At 47.4% G+C, this 22,392-nt stretch overlaps 1 protein-coding gene across 8 annotated transcripts in view; it reads right to left on the minus strand.

Moving 5' to 3' along the window:
- EP400 (E1A binding protein p400) overlaps positions 1–20,163 on the minus strand; it is a 285,750-nt gene extending 265,587 nt beyond the window's left edge. For all 8 annotated transcript variants that reach the window (XR_004540299.1, XM_033954163.1, XM_033954160.1 and 5 more), the window contains exons 1-2: positions 20,017–20,163; positions 6,832–8,188 (exon numbers count right to left, since the gene is read on the minus strand). Coding sequence is in view for 7 of the 8 variants with exons in the window: in XM_033954163.1 (XP_033810054.1) it covers positions 6,832–8,163 (1,332 nt within the window). In the remaining variant the exon portion in view is untranslated. The remainder of the gene's footprint in view (positions 1–6,831; positions 8,189–20,016) is intronic.
- Positions 20,164–22,392: the final 2,229 nt, after the last annotated feature.

A 22,392-nucleotide genomic window follows, 5' to 3' on the forward strand; every position in this document is an offset into this window, starting at 1 on the left:
TTACAATCCAGCGTGTGCAACGCCTGTTCCCCAGAATGAGAATGGGGTTTAGGGAAAAAGACAGGCAACACAATGGACTGGTTGAGGTGAAAAGCCGAGACCACCTTGGGAAGGAATTTAGGAAGGGTACACAGAACCACCTTGTCATGGTGAAAAACAGTGAACGGAGGATCGGCGACCAGTGCATGCATCTCACTAACCCTCCTGGCAGAGGTGATGGCAATGAGGAAAAGCACCTTCCATGTTAGAAGTTTGAGCGAAGTTGTGGCAAGAGGCTCAAAAGTGGGTTTCATGAGGGCTGATAAAACCACATTCAGGTCCCAGACGACAGGAGGAGGCTTCAGAGGCGGTTTGACATTGGCCTGTCATGAACCGGGAAACCAGTGGATGAGCTGTGAGAGGTTTTCCGAGGATAGGCTCATGAAACGCAGTGATGGCACTGAGGTGGACTCTGATTGAGGTAGACTTGAGGCCAGCATCGGACAGAGAGAGCAAATAGTCCAGTACAGTTTCCACCGCTAATGAGGTGGGATCGTGATGATGCAGTAGACACCAAGAGGAGAACCTGGTCCACTTCTAATGGTAACATTGGAGGGTGGCCAGTTTCCTGGTGGCATCCAAAATGCGACGGACAGGCTGAGACAGATTCTCTGGAGAGGTCAGCCCGAGAGAAACCAAGCTGTCAGGTGGAGCGAAGACAGATCGGGATGCAGTAGAGACTGACGTTGCTGCGTAAGTAGAGTAGGAAACACAGGAAGAGGATTGGGCTCCCTGGAGCTGAGCTGAAGCAGGAGGGAGAACCAGTGTTGGCGAGGCCACCGAGGAGCGATGAGAATCATGGTGGCCCTGTCCCTGCGGAGTTTGGATAACGTCCGCAACATCAGAGGTAGTGGAGGAAAGGCATAGAGGAACCGATCCGACCAGTCGAGCAGGAATGCATCTGGGGTCAGACGATGAGGAGAGAAGAGTCTGGAACAGAACTGGGGCAGCTGATGGTTGTGAGGTGCTGCAAAGAGGTCCACCTGAGGAGTGCCCCAGCGAGCAAAGATGGAGTGGAGTGTGGAAGGGTCCAGAGTCCACTCGTGAGGTTGAAGGATGCGGCTGAGATTGTCGGCCAGGGAGTTCTGTTCGTCCTGGATTTAGACAGCCTTGAGGAAGAGATTGCGGGCCGTGGCCCAGGTCCAGATGCTGAGAGCCTCCTGACAAAGGAGGCGAGATCCGGTGCCGCCTTGCTTGTTTATGTAGTACATGGCGACTTGATTGTCTGTGCACAGGAGAAGAACCTGAGGGCAGAGAAGGTGCTGGAAGGCCTTGAGAGCATAGAACATGGCTCTGAGTTCCAGGAAATTGATGTGATGTTGACGCTCCTGCGGGGTCCAGAGTCCCTGGGTGCGTAGATCTCCCAGGTGAGCTCCCCACGCATAGGGGGAGGCATCCGTGGTTATGATCATGGAGTGAGGGGGTAGATGAAAGAGTAGACCCCTGGAAAGATTTGAGGAGTTCAACCACTATTGAAGAGATTGCTGAAGAGACGATGTCACAGAGATGGGATGAGAAAGAAGATCCGTGGTCTGTGACCATTGGTTGGCAAGAGTCCATTGAGGTGTCCTGAGGTGGAGTCGCGCCAGAGGAAGCACATGGACCGTCGAGGCCATGTGGCCCAGGAGGACCATCATCTGTTGGGCTGGAATGGAGTGATGAAGGAGCACCTGACGACAGAGGTGGAGCAGGGTCCGTTGACGGTTGGAGGGGAGAAACGCCCTCATCAGTGTGGTGTCGAGAACTGCTCCAATGAACTGAAGTCACTGTGTGGGAAGCAGATGCGACTTGTGGTAGTTGATCTCGAACCCCAGGAGATGGAGGAAAGAGATGGTGTGATGAGTGGCTTGTAGCACAAGTGGAGACGTAGGTGCTTTCACCAACCAATCGTCCAAGTAGGGGAACACCTGGAGGTTGTGAGACCTGAGGAAGGCCGCCACCACAATAAGGCATTTGGTGAACACCCTGGGCGATGAAGCGAGGCCAAAAGGTAGTACTTTGTACTGATAGTGACGGTGCTGTATCTGAAACCGTAGGTAGCGACGTGAAGTCGGATTGATTGGGATGTGAGTGTAGGCCTCTTTGAGGTCCAGGGAACATAGCCAGTCGTGTTGAGAGAGAAGAGGGTAAAGCGTGGCAAGGGAGAGCATTCTGAACTTCTCCTTGACCAGACACTTGTTGAGGTCCCTGAGATCGAGAATGGGACGAAGGTCTCCTGTCTTCTTGGGAACCAGGAAGTACCGGGAGTAGAATCCCTGACCCCTTTGGTTCGGAGGCACCTCTTCGATGGCATTGAGAAGAAGGAGGGATTGGATCTCCCTCAGTAGGAGGGGGGTTTGGGAGGAGTGAGAAGCTGACTCTACGGGAGAATTGTCTGGTGGAAGAGTCTGGAAGTTGAGAGAGTAGCCGTGGCGAATGACATTGAGGACCCATTGGTCTGATATGATGACCTCCCAACGGCTGAGGAAGATTTGGAGACGACCTCCGATAGGCTGAGGAAGAGGCAATGAGGATGGGAGACTGGCTATGCCCTGGAGGAAAAAGTCAAAAGGGCTGAGATGGTTTTGACGGAGGGAAAGGCTTGGCAGGTTGGTGAGACTGTGAGCGAGCCTGAGATTGATGCTGTTGACGAGGTCGGTGAGGCTGCTGTTGAGGCGGGTTGAGAGGTCTGGCCGAGAACCTGCGCTGGTAGGAAGACTGTTATCTGTAGGTGCAAGCAGGTGGAGTCTTCTTTTTAGGTTTAATCAGAGTGTCCCACCTGGTCTCATGTGCTGAGAGTTTCTGGGTTGTTGAGTCCAGGGACTCTCCGAAGAGTTCATCACCCAGACAAGGTGCGTTAGCCAGGCGGTCCTGGTGGTTAATGTCCAGGTCAGAGACTCTCAGCCATGCCAAACATCGCATGGCCACCGCCATGGCAGATGCGTGAGAGGTCAGCTCAAATGAGTCGTAGATGGAGCGAACCATGAATTTCCTGAGTTGGAGGAGGCTGGAAATATGTTGCTGGAAAAGAGGGACCTTACGTTCAGGAAGGTATTTCTGTAAGGAGGAGAGCTGTTGCACCAGATGCTTCATGTAGAAGGAGAAGTGGAAGGTGTAGTTGTTGGCTCTATTGGCTAACATGGCATTTTGGAAAAGGCACTTACCAAATTTATCCATGGTTTTTCCCTCTCTGCCAGGAGGGGTGGAGGCATATACACTGGAACCCTGAGATTTTTTCAAAGTAGATTCCACCAGGAGGGACTCGTGGGGCAATTGAGGCTTATCAAATCCTGGGATTGGAATAACCCGGTACAAGCTATCCAATTTACGAGGGGCTCCAGGAACCGTGAGGGGAGCTTCCCAGTTTTTATAGAAAGTTTCCCGTAAGATGTCGTGGACGGGCAACTTCTGAAATTCTTTGGGAGGTTGCTCAAAGTCTAGGGCATCGAGGAAAGCCTGAGACTTTTTAGAGTCGGACTCTAAGGGAATAGAAAGAGCTGCTGACATCTCCCTAAGGAATTTTGGAGAAAGAGGATTGCTCTGGTTTGGAGACGGTGTCGGTCATGGAGGGTTCTTCGTCAGTTGACAAAGCGTCCTCCTCGGTACCGTGAGGGGAGTCTTCCCACAAATCTGGGTCCCTAACGTCGGGGTGCGTACGTTTGGACATCGGTGTGGAGGGCTCGGCATGGCGGGTCTTTGAAAGAGATTTGCCTGAGCGCACCGAGGCGGTACCGGGTGAAGAAGACCGATGTCGTTCCTGGGACCGGACAGGTTCGGCAGCATCACGGGTATGTACTGTAGGTGTTTCTGCCAAGAGCACCGGCATGGAAGTATTAATCGGTACCGAAGGGGTCGACACCGATGGGACAGTGTGAGGCTCGGACCGGTCCCGTACCGGAAGGTGCGGTGCTAGCAACGCCGGCAACAGTTGTTGGAGCTGTTGTTGCAGCTGCTCCTGTAACTGTGTTTGGAGTATGGCCGCGATGCAGTCGTCCAAGGGAGGCACCGGTACCGCTTTTTTCTTCTTCGGTACCATAGGTGCCGCTCTACGCTCCGGCGATGAGGAGGCCGATGATGAGGCACTCACCGAGATCTGAGCGGAGTATTTGCGGGGCCGGTGCGGTGCCAGGAGGGCCGGTGTCGCAATCGTGGCAGGAGGGTGCTCAAGGGAAGTGGGAGGCTTCTAAGCCGGCTTACCTGGGCCCAGCGACCCCGAGGAAGGGTCCGGTGGTGTCGATTTCGTCGGTGCCGACTTTTGTGGTGCCGTCGACGTCGCAGCCGGTTCCATGGCAGATCCGGTACCAAACAAAATATTTTGCTGGATCTGCCAATTTTTCAAAGTACGCTTTTTAAGCGTAGCACAGCGGGTGCAGGTGTCAGCCCGATGCTCTGGACCCAAGCACTGGAGGCACCAATTGTGTGGGTCAGTGAGGGAGATCGGGCGTGCACACCGCTGGCACTTCTTAAAACCCAGTTAAGGGGGCATGAATGGAAACACGGCCTCCGCAAAATCGAACCTGGAGGCCTGTATGGTGGCAACAGGCCCCGCCGGGGCTGGCCTGAAAAAATAAGGAAAACTCGACGAGTTTTTTTTTTAAACAAAAATAAAGGGAATCCGATAAGAAAAAAGGAAAGAAAGTGAAAAAATACGCGAGCGGGAAGGCAAAAATTAGTTTTTCAACGGCCGTTGAAAACACATGCGTCTTCTTCGCTCCGCGGAAACGAAGAAACTGGGGACTACGCTCTCCTCCGTCGGGCGGGAAGGCACTCGCGCATGCGCGGTGCAGCCAACTAGAACTTTCTAGTTAAAAAGGTCCGTACCGGGGCTCCGTCGGTGATGTCACCCATGCGTTAAGAATATGCTGCCTGCTTGTCCTGGGATAAAGACTTCTATTGTCTCCATCCCACATGCAGCAAGAAGGATCAGGAGCGATTATATGTTCTTCATACCACATTCAAATCGTCTGAGTACTGGTCTTACCTATCTCGCTGGGGAAGGGAGGAAGAAGAAAACATCTTATTCTAGAACTTAGCAAGTAAAATTAATAATTATCGGTTTGTTGCTTCAACATTGTCTTGAGAATGAATGTGAATATTGGGCAGATTGGATGGACCACACAGGTCCTTTATCTGCCGTCATTTACTATGGGTATGTTACGGTGTTAACTGTTTTGTGCAGGTAATAAATTATGTTTACACTTGATTTTTGGTATTGTAAATGTTTACACTAAGGAGAATTAAGGGCCTTGAGTGTAGAGAACGACATGGTGGCTTTTACCTGCAGCTAGCCGCGGGTAACACACCGAAACAGTGGGGGGGAAAAAACTGCTCACTGCAGGTACGGGAACAAGGCCATCCACCGCCCTGTGGAGCAGTGAATGGCCTTGTCTCCGCAGTTAAGGGAAGGAATGCGCGCAGTCACCGATCGCGCACGGCCCCTCCCTCTTTCCTACCTACCAGTCACATCTATCTCCCTCCCCCCCCTTACTTTCGTGGCGCATTACAGTGTAATTTTTCAAGCCGCCAGACCTTGCCTGAAGTCGTGTGCATCTGCAGGCAGAAGCTTCTCTGACGCAACCGGAAGCTTCCGCTTGCAGACGCCCGCAACTTCAGGCAGGCTCCGGCAGCTCAAATAAATTACACTGTAACGCGCCACGAAGGTAAGAGGGAGAAAGATTGTCGAACCGTGCAAGGTGCGCTGAAGGGCGGTGTAAAGGAACAGACGTTGAAGGGGGTGGCGAGAGGGAAGGATGATGGTGGAAAGAAATGGAACAGATGCTGAAGGGGGTGGAGAGGAACAGACGCTAAAGGGAAATGTGGAAGAGAGTGGGGAGAAGACGCTGAAAGGGAAGAAAACAGAGATGCCAGACTATGGGGGAAGCGGAACGAAGATGATGAATGCCATACCAATGGGGGGGGGGGGGTGTGGAGGGAAGATATGTGGGGGGGTGTGGAAGATGCAGAGAGAAGGCAGACAGTGGATGGAAAGAAATTAATGAGGAGAAGATGAGGAAAGCAGAAACCAGATAACAAAGGTAGAAAAACAAATTTTTTGCTTTAGGATAAAATAGTATATTAGTTGTGTTGATAAAAATTTATAAAAAAAAAAAAAGCCCTGCCAGCTGCACATCTCTCTAGTTCAGCAACCAGAACTTGGATTTATAAGGAAGGAATAAGCTAAATATTGCAGTACTGAGGCTTGTTTAGATGCTGTGGGACAGCAGTCACGGGGATGGGGCGGGGACAATGGTCGCAGGGACGGGGCGGCGATAGTGGTCGTGGGGATGGGGCAGTGACAAGGATGGTGGTAGCAGGGACAGGGCGGTGACAGAGATAAATTGTATCCCCGTGTCATTCTCTACTTGAGTGTTTAAACTGAGCTTTCTAAACCCATTGTAAGGCAACATCTAGAAATCCCTTCCAACAGCCTTTATTATTACTTAATTCATACTTACCGTGGCCAGTGAAAGTTCTTTCATTGAGGCAGCACGTCGGCACACTAAATTTGTTTCTCCAAATTCCATAGCCTCTCTGAACCCAAACCTTTCAGATTTACTCTACTACTACAGTTCAACCGAAATGCTCAAAACTGTGCATGCTGCTGTTCTACTTATCACAAATCTTCTGTGATCTTCACTAGCCTCAGAGCTGTCATTAGGTGTGCTCTTCTGAGTCAGACTATGAGTCTGCACAGATAACCCCAAATGAGGTGGCAGCACCAAATACAACCCCTGCCTAGGAACCATTGTGTCCAGCAACTATCTGAACTAGTCTACAGAGAACTACTGTATTAAGCAATGGATTTCTTCTTACCTCATCATTTATAACCTCAGACTGTTCCTCCTCCTCTTCCTCTTCCTCATCAAGGTCCATGAAATGTTGCCTGACAAAAGCTTGGAGCAACACACAGTGCTTCTTTTTAAAAGCTAAGAAATCCATCATATTTCCTTGAAAATGCTGCAAGAAAAACAGTTCCACCAAATACTCCTTAAAGTTTTCCTTCAGAATCTTCAGGTGTTTGTGGTAATGCTCCAGGCACCGCTTTCTCATCTGAGCATCTTCTTGAGATGCAGGTGGAATCTCCTCAAGTTTCTTGGATTGCTTTTTCATAGTTGTACTTACAGATGGTGTAAGAGGAAGATTAGAAAGTCCATGGGGCCCAGTAGCTCGAGAGGGACTCGTAGGTGTAGGTGCAGATGTCAAGCCAAAACTTGAATTTGCTCCAACTGCTGCCACCATTCCCCCTGTAGTCCTATCAAACCCCATGGGTCTGCTCAGTTGCTGTCCTTTAAGTGCTTGTTGCTGCTGCTGTTGTATTAGTTGTCCCTGGATAATACTGCTGATTTGTGGTGGCAGATTAGAGGTGGTGATGTGGCTCGGGCTAGTCAATGGTTGCATGTTTGCTCCACTTGCCACAGGACTCTGAGGTCCAAGGTGATGAATGGTGCCACCAGTCTGTGAATGAGGCTGTGAAAGCCTGCGTTCCCGGACAGTACTCGATGTACCAGTTTGAATCTGTACCTGTGCCCCTTGAGCAAGCTGTGTTATTCCTGAACCATCTTGAAACACAAAATGACCACCATTTGAAGAGCTTAAACTGATCTGTCGTACAAGTACACTAGCATCCACAAATCCTCTAGTAGGGCTCTGATTGCACATACCCAGCCCAGTGGCAGTGGTACCCGAGCGAACGTTCTGTAATGCCTGCACTGGCACAGGACTGGGTTGAGTGGAATTTGGTGCCTGAATCTGCTGAGGCAATGGAGAAGTAACCTGAATGTAAGATGGTGATCCATGTTCAAACCTTCTTTGTTGGGAGCTAAACTGAAAACCTGGTGAAGTGGGATTTGGGATGGGCAGAGGGGTGAGGGTTATCTGCTGGTTCCCTGCCACCACTTGTCCAACATTCTGCAGGGTGATGTTCACATTCTGTCCTGCAACTGGATTTCTGTTCATTATAAGCTGCTGGATCTGGTAACTGGGTGACTGGGGCCCAGATGGGCTTGCAGATGGAGCAAATGAACCAGCGGGAGACTGAGGTAAATTTGTTTGTTGCTGTTGCTCTTCTCCTTCATTTCCTGTGAAAGACCTGGACCTCTGAAGCTGATGCTGAGTATTCTGGGGGCCATTTCCATGATGCATCATCACCCCCTTTCAATTTAAGGATATTCTAAAAAAAAAAAAAAAAATAAGTAGTTATATCAATGAAGGAACAGATTTATAGATTTTAATAGTCTACTCTTTAACCTCTTTAGTAAAAGTGCTTTCAAGCCTGGGATGTGGAATATATGCACACATTAACACCCCCCCCCCCCTTTTACAAAGCCGTGTTAGGCTTTATCGCTGACCATGGCGGTATTAGCTCCGACGCTCATAGAATTCCTATGAGTATCAGAGCTAATACCTCCACAGTCGGCGATAAAAAAAAAACATAACGCAACTTCATAAAAGGGGGCCTTAATGCAGCAAAGGAATAATAAATGTCACTAAAATGGAAGAAGCTGCCTCATCAAGCACACAATCTAATCTACCGTATTTTCACGCAGATAACGCGCACCCGTGTAAAACGCGCACACGGGTATAGCGCGCAGAAACCACGATTTTATGTACAAAAACTTTTGTATACCGCGCTCACGGGTATACCGCGCATGCAGCCCGACTGTCCTTTCGCCCGCCCCGACTCTCCTCTGGCCACCGCGACTCTCCTTTCGCCCTCCCCGACTCTCCGTGCGCTGTCCCGACTATCCGTTCACCCTCCCTGACTTTCCGTGCACTGCCCCGCCTCTCCGTGCGCTGTCCCGACTCTCCGTTCACCCGCCCTGACTTTCCGTGCACTGCCCCGACTCTCCGGTCGGGTTGGGCCCATGTGCCTCTTGCCGCGCCCCCAGGTGGGACCTAAGGCTCCAGGGCCTATTCTGATTGGCCCACGCGCCTTAGGCCCCACCAGTAGGCGGAGCTTTGGGACGGATGGGCCAATCCGGCCTCATTCCGTCGTTGGCTGCCTGCCGGACAGGCGGGTTTGGCTCCCGTCTGTCCGGCCAACTACCAAAGGTACGGGGAAGGGGGGTGGGGGTGTCGTGGGGGTCGGCCAGGGGGGTCGCGGGTCGGCTGGGGGGGGCGGTCGGAGGTTCTTGGGGGGGGGCGGTCGTTGGAGGGAGGGGGGTTTGCGTCGAGGGCAGGAGGGCCTGGGATCCCTCCTGCCCGTAATGTAGTGCGGGGTGGGGGTAGGGGGTCGCCATGGCCAGGAGGGTTTGGGCTCCCTCCTGGCCCGATATTGTCGGGGAGTTGGGGAGTCGGCCGGGCAAGAGGGCTTGGGCTCCCTCTTGCTCCGATCGTGGATGCGGGTGCGGGTGGGAGCGCGTGCGAGCGGTCGTTCGGGGTGGGGGTGCGAGCGGTCCTGCTGGGGGGGGTGAATCGGGCGTCGGGCGGGGTGGGAACTATGTAAAAAAAATTTTGTATACCGCGCTCACGCGTATAACGCGCGAGGGGTATGCGTGGTAGGTAAAAACGCGTATAACGCGCGCGTTATATGCGTGAAAATACGGTAATCCTTAGTCTTATATACCAGGTCATTCCCCAGAGGGACTCGATCCGGTTAACAAAAGACAATCTTAAAGAGATTGATAAACAGTAAAAAACAAGGTAGATGACGTACAATATCTGTGACCGTCTCTAGAAAAAGATGACTAAAGTTGTGGATCAAAAATGTTAACAGTCTCGGATTTTCAAGTCATGGGACCAAAAGCAGTAACTTGTTTGAACTTCTGTATATTTTTTTTGCATTTTTTTCCACATATAAGAGTGAGGTTTGGACTGCTGTATTACAAATTATTTGCTCTAAAAGAATTCATTAAAATCTTATTTTATTCTGGTGACTTATGTTTTCCCAAAGATGGTCACATTTGCCTAAACTTCCATATACATAACACTAGCACTTTTATACTTATTAAATACAACCAAACCAGCAAGAAATTTATTTTTACAAGACTAAATAGATAAAATCCTGTTGGGTCAAATAGCTAAAGTAACATTCAACAGTTTGTGTGCAATATTTCAAATTGGTATATATATCCAAGGGAGAATTGACTAATCTAGTGCAATATCATAAATTTCATATCTGATGAATAAGCTTTAGTTTCAGTCTAGTCTTATAGCCCATTACATTAACGGGTGCTAGAATATATGTGTGTGTGTCTGTCTTTATTTCTTTTTCTCTCTGTATTTCTGTCTTTTTTTTTTCCTTGGCTGTCCACCACCACCCCTTGCCTGCTTCCCCTGTCCATTCTCCCTTCCTATTACCTCCCCTGTGTCCACCTCCACCCCTTCACTGCTCCCCTTATCCAGCAGCAGCCCTTCTCCCTTTGTTTTACCTCCCCCCTATCCATGCCTCCCTTCCTTTTTCTGCCCTCCCCCCGCCCATCAGCACCTCTTCCTCTTTCCAGCAACCCCTCTTTCCTGCTCCCCCTGTCCAGCAGTACGCCTCCCTTTTACTGCCCCCTCTGTCTGCGTAAATGGCATTAACAGGCCCTCCCTTTGAATTAGCGCTGCAAGGCACTTGGGGGGATTTTATTATATATGATGTTTGGCGAGCCTTTAACCTATTTATTGTCTCAATATTAATGATTTTTACAGTTTGTTAAATTGAAAATGATAAATCTAATAAAAATAAAGCTGAAGTTGCTTTCTTCAAGCAGCTGAACAAATGCTTCATCGAGGTATTTCTACTTGAGGTCACAAAATCGAAGACAGGCTGCCTTCACCAGTCCAGGAAGAGCTGGAAATTTCTCTCATTCAGTTCCCATCTCTGGTTCAACAATGGGCCACTAAGGAAGACTACCTGGACACTATTCTTCTTGACTTTGTGGATGGCCTGGAACTCTAAGAGGTTGGAATTTGCCCACTGATAATGAGCTGCTTGCTGTTCCAGGACCACTGCTTGCCCCTAGTGCCTCCCTGCTTGTTACTCCGTATTATACAGTATATGCCGCCTCCCCCTTCCCACGGTCCCGACAAATCTCTCGCCTCTAGCAGCGACCGCAGCACTCTACACACGCTGCTTCGCGGCCTTCAACTGCCCTGATTTGCTCCAACGCGTCTCTGATGATGTCATCAGGGACGCGTTGGAGCAAATCAGGGCAGTTGAAGGCCGCGAAGCAGCGTGTGTAGAGTGCTGCGGCCACTGCTAGAGGCGAGAGGTTTGTCGGGACCGCGGGAAGGGGGGGCGGCAAGGGAGTAAGGGTAGCGGCCATACCGCGTGAAGGGGGTTCGTGTGCGCCAGGGGGGATGGGCTCCCCCCACCCTCCTTCCACACGGCCGCGCTGCGGCCCTCTCGGAGTCAACAGAAGAGAGGTGAGCGGACAGCAAAGAAGAGGCACAGGAGACAAACCGTGAAGAGAGGGAAGGGGAGAGGGGGGTCATAGGTTTTTTCCTCCCTCCACTGCGGCGGGAGCCTGAGCTGGCAAAGGCGGTTGAGGGGGAAAGGTTGTTGTCGGAGCTGCTAGGCTGCAGCGGATGGTGCAAGCGCCTCTCCCCCCCCCCCCCCCTTTGTCCGTCTTTCACTGTTCCGAGCTCTTTTCAGCATCTGCCCTCTGCCGAATCCCGGGCCTGCTCTCCTTCCAAAGTGCCGGTACCTCACTCCGCGCCATCTAGCGCATGCACACTCGTGCTGCCACAGCGTGACAGAAAAGGTATCAGGGAACACGCGACGCAAGTGCGCACGCGCGCTTAGCAGTTTATTATTTAAGATTATGTGGAAACAGCTATACTTAATATAAAAAGATATATCTATTTTTTCCTCTATGTAAATACAGAGACATAATATGTCATAAACTGCACAGGCTTTAAAGCTTTTCCTAATTAGCAAAACCCTAGGGATGAAATACATACAGATTTAGAGTCAGGATAAGAAACATACTAGATGTCTACCCAGAGGCTCTATTACCAAAGAAAAATGTGCAAGCTAAAATTTCAAGCATAAATCTAGTCAATATTCTCTGGTCAAGAAGAACTGAATTTTACAGCACACATGGCATCTTTCCAAGGGACAACGGAGAAAGCAATAGGAACAGACAATGACCAATCCACAAGAGCCACCGTTATGAGTCAAAGCCTTGTTTATTTTAATCCAAGACGTACAGTAACATGGACCCGACATAGTACTGTGTTTTGGCGAACATAAGCGCCTGCATCAGGGGTCACTAATATAAATAAAAAATATAAAAACATGATCACATGCTCATAAAAGCATAAATATATTAAAAACAAATTACATTGAAAAGCAAAAGTAAGGATGACAAAGCACACCTGTACTGTGTCGGATTTATGTTACTGTACGCCCTGGATTAAAATAAACAAGGCTTTGACTCGTATCGCTGGCTCTTGTGGATTGCTCATTGTCCGTCCCCACTGCTTTCTCTGTTGTTCAGTGTTTGTAGGATCTTGTCCTGTTGGACTCTTCTTGTGGTATCTTTCCAAGGGATTCATGAAAAATGTATTGCGAAGCTCTGGTGCAATCCCAGGCGAAATAGAGAAATTCAGTCTCTTATCTCCCTTAACCTTAAAATTTGGCTAGTGGAAGTTCCTGAAGATTAAAATACAAATCCAATTTTTCCTCTCCACCCAATCTGAAACACAGAATATCTTGCAAATATTTTTATAATAAAGCAAATGCTTGTGCTTGCTTCTGAGGTAAGTCTGCTGGACAAAACCAATTGCACCCTTCAACCTAATGAGGGGTTTTAAACATAAGGAACCTTTTTATGTGAAGAATTTAACCCCTTAACATTCAAGGATGAAAGCTGCAAGTCACGCATCTTGACCCCACTCCCCTCTCTGCTTCACATGATACTGGTAACAAGCCTGGAATAAAAAAGAATGCTAAAGAAGTTGGTTTTTTCCTGAAGGCAACTGTACCAATAAAAATCTACAGTATAAAATTTGCAGTACACAACTGAATAAGATGGTAGATAGTGTGGGCAATAATTTTTTTTTAAACAAATATACCCTCCCCCTCCCTCTTTTACAAAACCGTAGTGCAGTTTTTACCACCAGCAAAAGCGGTAACAGCTCCAACAATCAGATTTGCAGCGGATGCCTATCTGAAGAGGGTCACTGTTCCAAGTGCTGTGCATCACGAACTTCAGGCTCCACCTTCACTAATTGCTTCTGGTGGCTTAAGTGATCAGTTGGAGCATTTTATGGGCCAGAAATTCTAGCACAAGCCAGAGAAAGCAGACTTGGTGTCCCTGGCGAAGCGCAGCTACGTGTTGGTGGACAAACACCAGAAACTAGCGCCAGAGACCCTGCCAGAACCCTCTGAGCAACTTGGGCAGTAGTTGGCTCCCAAATTCATACTCATGATGTATGAAGCTTTTTTAAGTATCAGAAACAGACCTAACCCCATAGGGGTCTTGGCAGAGGTAGCACCATGGTTTTTAGCGAAAGACGCAGGGTTCACCTCAAGAAGCCATGCAGATTTCATGGGGACCCATGCTCTGGTGGACTCGGAAGATAAAGGTTCAGGGCTCTGAGCTCTGGGAGATTCAGCATCCCAGATGGGAGGGGCTGACCATGATCAGGTGGCAGCCCTGGATCTCAGAGATGATCCGAGGGTGCGAATGCTATTCAAACCCTCCAATTGCAAAGTTTGATTGTGGAGGTGTTCCAGAAACTAAAGTTATGGCTGCCTCAAGCTTCCATGGCCAAGTGCTCACTCATAAGCAGCACCAAAGAACAGAATGCTAGTTTTCCCTCACATTCAAGAGATTACTAAGATGTTAACTAACAGATCACTGGATTGTTCCCAATGAGCCCTTAGGGCAGGTCTGCACAACTCCGGCCCTCGAGGGCCGAATCCAGTTGAGTTTTCAGGATTTCCCCAGTGAATTTGCATGAGATCTATTTTCCTACACTGCTTCCATTGTATGCATATTGATCTCATGCATATTCATTTGGGAAATCATGAAAACCTGGCCTGGCGAGGGCCGAAGTTGGGCACCCCTGCCTTAGGGGCACCTAAGCCTATGGCTAAACTCTACCCAATGGATGCTGCATTTCAGCAGCGGTTTGCGACACCTAAAATGGATTTGATGGTGGCAAAGGTTATGAAGCAAACTTCACTCCCTCGTGAAGGGGGTATAGTCCTCAAGAACACACAGGACTGCAGAATAGGCTCTGTCATCAAAAAAACAATTTGAGGCTGCTGCACTAGGACTGAAAGCAGCAGTGCCATCTTATATTGCCCGGGAATGCCACTCATCTAAGCCAGACTCCGGATTCGGACAGCAATGCTAACCCCCAGTTCCTCTTGGAGGGGGTTCATTATGTTGTGGATGCTCTGTATGACCTTTTCAAGGTCCTGAGCAAGGTCTTAGCTTATGTCATCTCTACCCGCAGAATGCTCTGGATCGGGCAATGGGTGGGGAACTCAACCTCCAAGGCGACACTGAGCAAGCTCCCCTTTCAAGAACGGTTGTGCTTTGGCAAAGGCCTGGACGATTTAATGGCAAGTATGGTGAATCACAAACCAAAATCTTTACCACATAGTAGACCTCAGAAAGTCAGGGGAGCTGGTAGGGGAAATTTTCATGGCTCCTGGTGATTTTGCCAGTATTCAGGAGTGTCTTCCAATCAGAGGACATTCCAGGGCCAGAGACAAAGGCATCCCCAAGGGTCCGAATCCCATTCCAGCTTCCAAAAACGGCAGTGATACCAGGATAGCAGCCATTCCCCCAAATATGGGGGGGCAGACTGTCAGAGTACTGGCAGGCTTGGGTACAGATCTCTTCAGATCAGTGGGTACTGGAGGTCATTCGGGAAAGGTACAAACTAGAATTCTACTGGTCCTTCCTGGGCCTCTTTCTTACTTCTCCAGCAGGAAAGCTGGAAATGATGGTCTGGGTGTGGGCAACAGCTCAGAGACTCATTGCTGTAGCAGCTATAGAGCCTATACCTCAAGAAGAATGGGGCTTGGGCAGATAAACCTCATACTTCACTGTGCCCAAAAAACTCAGAAGACTGGAAACCAATTCTGAATCTAAAGTCAGTCAACGCAGCCCTCAAGATTTCCCACTTCTGTATGGAAATGGTGCAGTAGGTCATTGCTTCGGTTGCACCGGAGGAATACCTTGCCTCTCTGGATCTAATAAAGGCATACTTGTATATTCCCATCTTTCCAGCTCACAGAAAGCTCTTGAGGTTCCATATTCTGGGCAAGCATTTCCGTTTCTCTGCTCTTCCCTTTGGCCTAGCAATAACACCACGAACCTCTACCAAGGTAATGGTTGTTGTGGCAGCACACCTCTACAAGGTGGGACTTCGGGTTGCCTCCTTACATGGATGATTGATTAATAAGAGCATCCTCAAGGGACGAGGGAGCAACAGCAGTAGAATAAGTGGTCCAGCTCCTAGAGATGTTGGGCTGGATAGTCAACTTCAGGAAGATTCAATTGATTCTGACTCAGTCCCTGGAAATCTGTTTTGAGATGGCACAGAACAGGGTCTTCCTCCCAGAAGCACACAAAATGAAGCTCGTTAGGCAAATTTGGGAGATTCGTGGCCTGCCAACTACCACAGCTTGGCAGTATCTTCAACTGCTGGGATCCAAGGTAGCCAGAATAGATATGGTTCCCTGGGCAAGAGCGCTTTTGCACCCTCTTCCAGAGTTGCTTCTCTTAAGGTGGCCTCTGCAAGTGGACACTCTGGATCTTCCACTGCCATGGCCAGGCAAGGCATGGAGCAGCCTAGACTGGTAGCTGGAGCCACAGTCCTTGAACAGAGGAATGCCTCTACGCATCTCCCAGTGGGCAGTCCGGATGACAGATGCCAGTCTATTCAGTTGGGGAGCTCATTGCCAGAGATGTCTGCTGCAAGGTCGGTGGTCCCCATCTCAGAGGAAGTGCTCGATCAACTGCTTGGATCTTGCATACTTGGTGGAATGTTGTATGTCAGGTAAGGAAGTATGAAAAGGTTGTTGCACAGAGAAGGAAGAATGTACAGGCATTCTTGAAGGTATAGGTGCCTTTAGATGCTTTTTATCAACTTGTATGTGTATAATTTACTTACTTACTGCATAGAGTAAGTAAATTATACACATACATAGAGAAAACAACAGTTTCCTGTAAGAAGGATATTTATACATTTGTGTTTATTTGATGAACTCAATAAAAACTTCTTTTTTTGGGGGGGGGATAATTAACTCTTGGCACCATTTTGCCACAGCAAGCCAACTTGGAGAACACACTCCACCTGGAGCAGGCCTTGTTATGGGCCGAATATAAAGCCCACCAGCTCACCCTCCATCAACAGTTCCAGTAGGCCAATTAACCAGATATTATTCTGTCTCAAATGGTTTTCAGTGTCATTTAGTTAGCTGGTCCTGCTGTTGTTACAGCAACACTACCCTGTCCTCCAGATTGCTTATTCACTGTTGCTGGTGATCAAATTTCAAAACACACAAACACAGAAAACAACCCCCATGTAGATTCAAATCCAATCAAACAAAAAAGACAGGATGAAAAGATGCTTCCACTCAGGATTCAGATTCCAAAACTAGCATTTATTTGTAGAAGAATGCAACACATTGCAAATAGGACCCAATCATAAATGCTTGTTTTGAAATCTGAATCCCAAGTGGAAGCATCTTTTCATCCCTGATTTTTGGTTTGATTGGATCAAATTCCAAGCCATAACTGTCCAAACACTCATGGCCACCTTAGCCATCACATAAGCTTTGGAACTTCTTATCTAAGGCAATTTTCACTGCCGCTGTAACTTCGACCATAATCTCCACTGTCCAGGCAAAGCACCAGACTCAGTGGCCAGGCAGCATCCACCAACTTTTTCTCAGGCATTTTTTTCTTTTATTTTTCTTTGTCCCTACAAGGTGGTTTTACAGCCATTCTTATAGTGCAGGACCTGCTGTTATTGATACTGTATGCTCTTGTCTTCGGTAACTACTGTTTTTTTCTGATAAAGTTGGTTTTGGTGGGTTTAAGAGTTGAATAAGGAGCAAGCTCAGAAGCCTTGCAATTCAGCATCTGCTCCCTACCATATTACCATGTGAATATCAATTTCTGAGGCTTAATCTATTTTAATGATCCAGCTAGTATAAAACACAGTGGCAAGGCTGTTTTAGACAATAAAGTTATGATCATAGAAACATAGAAGATGACGGCAGAAAAGGGCTACAGCCCATCAAGTCTGCCCACTCTGCTTACCCACCCCCTGTCTATGCCCTAATGACCCAATTTCCTTATCTTGACCCTCGTAGGGATCCCACATGGGTATCCCATTTATTCTTAAAGTCTGGCACGCTGTCTGCCTCAATCATATTATATCTCTTCAGCATTCCTTCACTGGTTGCCTTTGAAAGCCTGAGTTGAGTTTAAATTAGCTTATTTTATTTTTAAGATTCAAGATGGTTCAGCTCCTTAACTTTTTTCTAGTCTGACCCTTAATCACTCATTAAGGCATTTGTCTAGATCAGTGATTCCCAACCCTGTCCTGGAGGAACACCAGGCCAATCGGGTTTTCAGGCTAGCCCTAATGAATATGCATGAGAGAGATTTGCATATGATGGAAGTGATAGGCATGCAAATTTGCTTCATGCATATTCATTAGGGCTAGCCTGAAAACCCAATTGGCCTGGTGTTCCTCCAGGACAGGGTTGGGAACCATTGGTCTAGATGATTCTTAAACTTGTCCTGGGGGATCCCCAGTCAGTCGGGTTTTCAAGATATCCTTAATGAATATGTACGAGGTAGATTTGCATTTCTGTCAAATCTGCCTCATACATATTCATTAGGGATATATTAAAAATCTGTCTGGCTAGGGGTCCCCTACGACAGGTTTAAAAACCACTGGTCTAGATTAAAAGATAATTCTATTTTTCATCATTTAAATCTATTCAATACACAAGAATTTATGAAAGATCTTTTTTCTATTAAGCAGCTCATATTTGGAAAGCTTTACCATCTTTTCCAATTCCGCATCTTATGCTATTTTTTTATAAACAAATATATTTGTTTTGAAAATACTGTATCTAATTTAGGTCAGGAATTGGTTAAGTGGAATGTGACAGTGTAATTGTCAATGGAGCTTTCTCTGAGGAAAGGGATGTTATCGGTGGCTTGTCTCAAGGTTCAGTTCTTCGGCCTGTACTTTTTAACATTTTTGTATGCAATATTGCTGAAGGGTTGTCAGGTAAGATTTGCCTTTTTGCAGATAATACCAAAATCTGCAAGAGTAGACAACCTTGATGGTGTGAACATGAGGAAGGGCCTAGCAAAGCTTGATGAATGGTCTGAAACTTAGCAGCTAAGATTTAACACTAAGAAATGTAAGGTCATGCATTTGGACTGCAAATACCCAAGGGAACGGTACTCTTTAAGGAGTGAAGAACTTTTGTGCATGGAAGAGGAACGGGACTTGGGTGCGGTAGTATATGATGATCTAAAGGTGGCCAAACAGGTTGAAAAGACAACGGCAAAAGCTAGAAGGATGCTAAGGTACATATGGAGAGGTATGGGCAATAGGAAAAAGGAGGTATCAATGTCTCTATATAAGACTCTGGTGAGACCTCAGTTAGAATATTGTGTACAATTCTGGAGACCACACTTTCAAAAGATAAACAGGATGGAGTTAGTCCAGAAGAAGGCTATTAAAATGGTCAGTGGTCTTTGTCATAAGGCATATGTGGACAAAGATTTCAAAATGTATACTTTGGAGGAAAGGCAGGAGATGGGAGATATGATCCTTTGCATTAAGCAGGATATCAAATGAATAATAAACATAACATATGACAGAGACATTTAAATACCTACATGGCATAATATGCATGAGGCAAATATCTTTCATTTGAAATGAAGATCCAGAGAGGGCACAGGATGAAGTTAAGAGGTTATAGGCTCAGGAGTAATCTAAGAAAATAGTTTTTTTTTTACAGAAAAGGTGATAAACGTGTGAAATAGTCTCCTGTTAGAGGTGGTGGAGACAAAGACTGTGTCTGAATTCAAGACAACATGGGACAGACATGGGGAATCTCTTATAGAGAGTAGGAAATAGTGGATGCTGCAGAAGGGCACTGATTTGGCCTTTTTCTGTCATCATGTAAAAAAAATAAGTTTACCAGACATTAGTTAGTCTTTGCTAATTCTAATATAGAAGCATTCATATCTGACTTCCTTCAGGATAGCACTAAATATATTAAGTCATTAGCTTTCACAAATACATTTGATGGGGAAAAAAAATAAATTTGTTTTGTGGAAACTAGCATTCTGAGCTTAAGTTTGCACATTTTTATTTAATACTATACCTTTCTAAACTAAGCTCAAGATGAGAAAATTCGGATACAACTGATATTCCCCCATCCAAACAGGCTTACAGTTTCAATTGTATCTAAGACAACAGAAGGAGAAAGTGATTTGCCCAAGATCACAAGGATAGTCAGTGAAAGAATTAAGATTTTTAACTATTGCTTCCTTGTTTCATAGCCCACTGTTCTAGCACTACACGTTTTGCAGATTTTTACTAGCCTTATTTTCAAGTGTAAAGTTGAGGGTGCTTTGGTGCACAATCAATAGCGATTTTAAAATATTTTGTAGCTTCAAATACAATCGTAAATAAGCACTTTTACAAGTCAGCTTAAAATCTAAGCTTAACAGAGACATTTGTTGAGTGAAATAAAGCTGGAATTATGACTAGCATTACAGTAGCACTAATTAAACCATTAGAAGTCTAGAAGAGTGGTAAGGAGGCACTAGAAATAATATAGCTATTTTAAACGCATGCTATTTGTTTAATTTCTCTCTCAATCACTGATTCCACAGAAACCCAGCCACACACCGAGCAGCACAAAAGCCTAGGGACACCCGCTCGCTCCGGGTTTCGCTCCCCTCCCCCCCTTTCACTCTCCCCCGGTCTTGCATATCTTCTCCTGCCCTCCCCGTCCGCAAACCACAACCCCTCCTTCCACTCCATTCTAAAGCACCCCAGTCCTACTTTGAAACTCTTTGAGGTCAACAGCAGCTGTAATTTATATAGACATCGCCGCGGCCCAAGAACTTTCCCACCGCCGCGGCCCTCCGCCGGAAACAGGAAGTACGTCAGATGAAGGGAGGAGACCCGACAGGAGAAAAGAAGTTACGTCAGGGGACGGGGGACGGATGGGAAAGCTCCAGGGGTGGTTCGAGGGCGCCGGCTTCAATTTTTGCAGTTGCCTGTGTTTTAAATTAAAAGACAAATGTGGAAGGTAGTGGGGGAGAAAAGGAAGGGGCCAGGCAGGTCCGGAGTAGGGAAGGGGGAAGAGGCATCAGAGCATGCCTGGAATAAATTACCCGAGTTTGTCCTTCAAGCCCCTTCCCTTGTTTAAAAGAAGACTTGAAACCCACCATTTTTATATAGCCTTCAATCCTTAACCCTATTCTTCTGCTCGCCAACCCAGCCAGCAGATTAAAAGTTCCCCTTAACTGTATCCATGACATCCTGTTTGTCTTTGAGAAGCAGAGCTGAGATTGTGATGTCATAATGCCTCATTACACCAATAAGAGCCAACCTCATCAGTGATGGCACAATGGTTTGATTGTCCTGTACTCCCCTCTGCTTTCCAACCCAGCCAGCTGATTAACCGTTCCCCTTAACTATATCCATGACATCCTGTTTGTCTTGGCTGTTTTAAATCTGTTCGTGATCCCCTTCTTTATCATTCCTAGCATTCTGTTCGCACTTTTTGCCGCCACCACCGCACATTGTGCAGACGGCTTTATCGATTTGTCAATCAGAACTCCCAAGTCTCTTTCCTGGGAGGTCTCTCCAAGTACCGCCCCAGACATCCTGTATTCGTGCATGAGATTTTTGTTACAGATATGCATCACTTTACACTTATCCACTTTGAACCTCATCTGCCATGTTGATGCCCAGTCCGCGAGCCTGATTATGTCACATTGCAGATCTTCGCAATGCCCCTGTGTCTTCACTACTCTGAATAACTTCGTATCGTCTGCAAATTTAATCACCTCACTCATCATACCTATGTCCAAATCATTTATAAGGATGTTGAAGAGCACGGGTCCAAGCACCAAGCCCTGCGGCACCCTACTGGTGACGTACTTCCAGTCCGAGTATTGTCCATTTACCACCACTCTCTGTTTCCTATGCTCCAGTCAGTTTTTAATCCACGTATTTCACTATGGATTCCATGGCTCGCAGTTTTCCAAAGTAGTCGGTCATGCAGAACCTTGTCAAACGCCTTCTGAAAATCCTGATATACAATGTCAACCGGGTCACCCCTGGTCTATCTGCATGTTTAATCCCTCAAAGAAGTGCAGCAAGTTTGTCAAACAAGATCTGCCTTTGCTGAAACCGTGCTGGCTGGTTCTCAGACCGTGTCTGTCAAGGTGATCAATGATGCGGTCCTTTATCAGCCTCTCTACCATCTTTCCTGGTACCGAGGTCAGACTCACCGGTCTGTTGTTTCCCGAGTCTCCCCTCGAACCTTTTTTGAAGATTGGCATAAAATTTTCCACCTTCCAGTCCTCCGGAATCTCTCCCGATTTGATCGACAGATTGGCAATTAGCTGAAGCAGTTCAGCTATAGTCCCTTTCAGTTCCTTGATGACCCTCGGATGGATACCATCCAGTCCTGGGGATTTATCGCTCTTAAGCCTATCAATCTGCCTGCATACCTCTTCTAGACTGACTGTTAACCCTGTCAGTTTCTCATTTTCGCTTCCAGCATATAGCCTGATGGGTTCTGGTATGCTGTGTTCAGTTTGTCGGCGATTGCTTTGTCCTCCTTTAGCGCTCCCTTTATTCCTTGGTCATCCAACGGTCCCACTGCTTTCTTTGCAGGTTGGCTATTTTCTCCTCGTAGTCTCTTTTGGCCCCTTTTACCGCCTTATGGCACCTGCATTGATGTTGTTTGTGCTTTTTCCAGTTTTCATCCATTTTTGACCTTTTCCTTTCCTTAGTCTTCTTGTCGCTGATCACTTCCTTCACCACTACAGTGTGCCTCCCTATGCCTAACAATTCTCCTCTTTCTTCCAGTCCCCGTGTGCACCATCCCTTTCCCTCACTCACACACCCATGTCCAACAATTCTCCCTATTTCCTCCCCCACCTCATCATCTTTCTCTCCCTCCCTCCCAAGTGCGTGCTACTCCCATGTCCAAACGTGCTGCCTCCTTTATCCCAAGTTCAAGCTCCCTCTCTTTCCCTTTCTTGGCCCAACATGCACGCTTGCTTGCTCCCTCCCTTCTGTGGCTCAACTACTCTGTGCCTCCCTCCTGTGAGACTGTACCAGAACCATCCAGGTTGACCGCCTCCTTCCAGCCATACTTACTTCTTCGCAGGGCCACAGTTCCTGCACAAGTCATCCCTA

Source organism: Geotrypetes seraphini, chromosome 8, assembly GCF_902459505.1.
Source record: "Geotrypetes seraphini chromosome 8, aGeoSer1.1, whole genome shotgun sequence".
Taxonomy (NCBI): domain Eukaryota; kingdom Metazoa; phylum Chordata; class Amphibia; order Gymnophiona; family Dermophiidae; genus Geotrypetes; species Geotrypetes seraphini.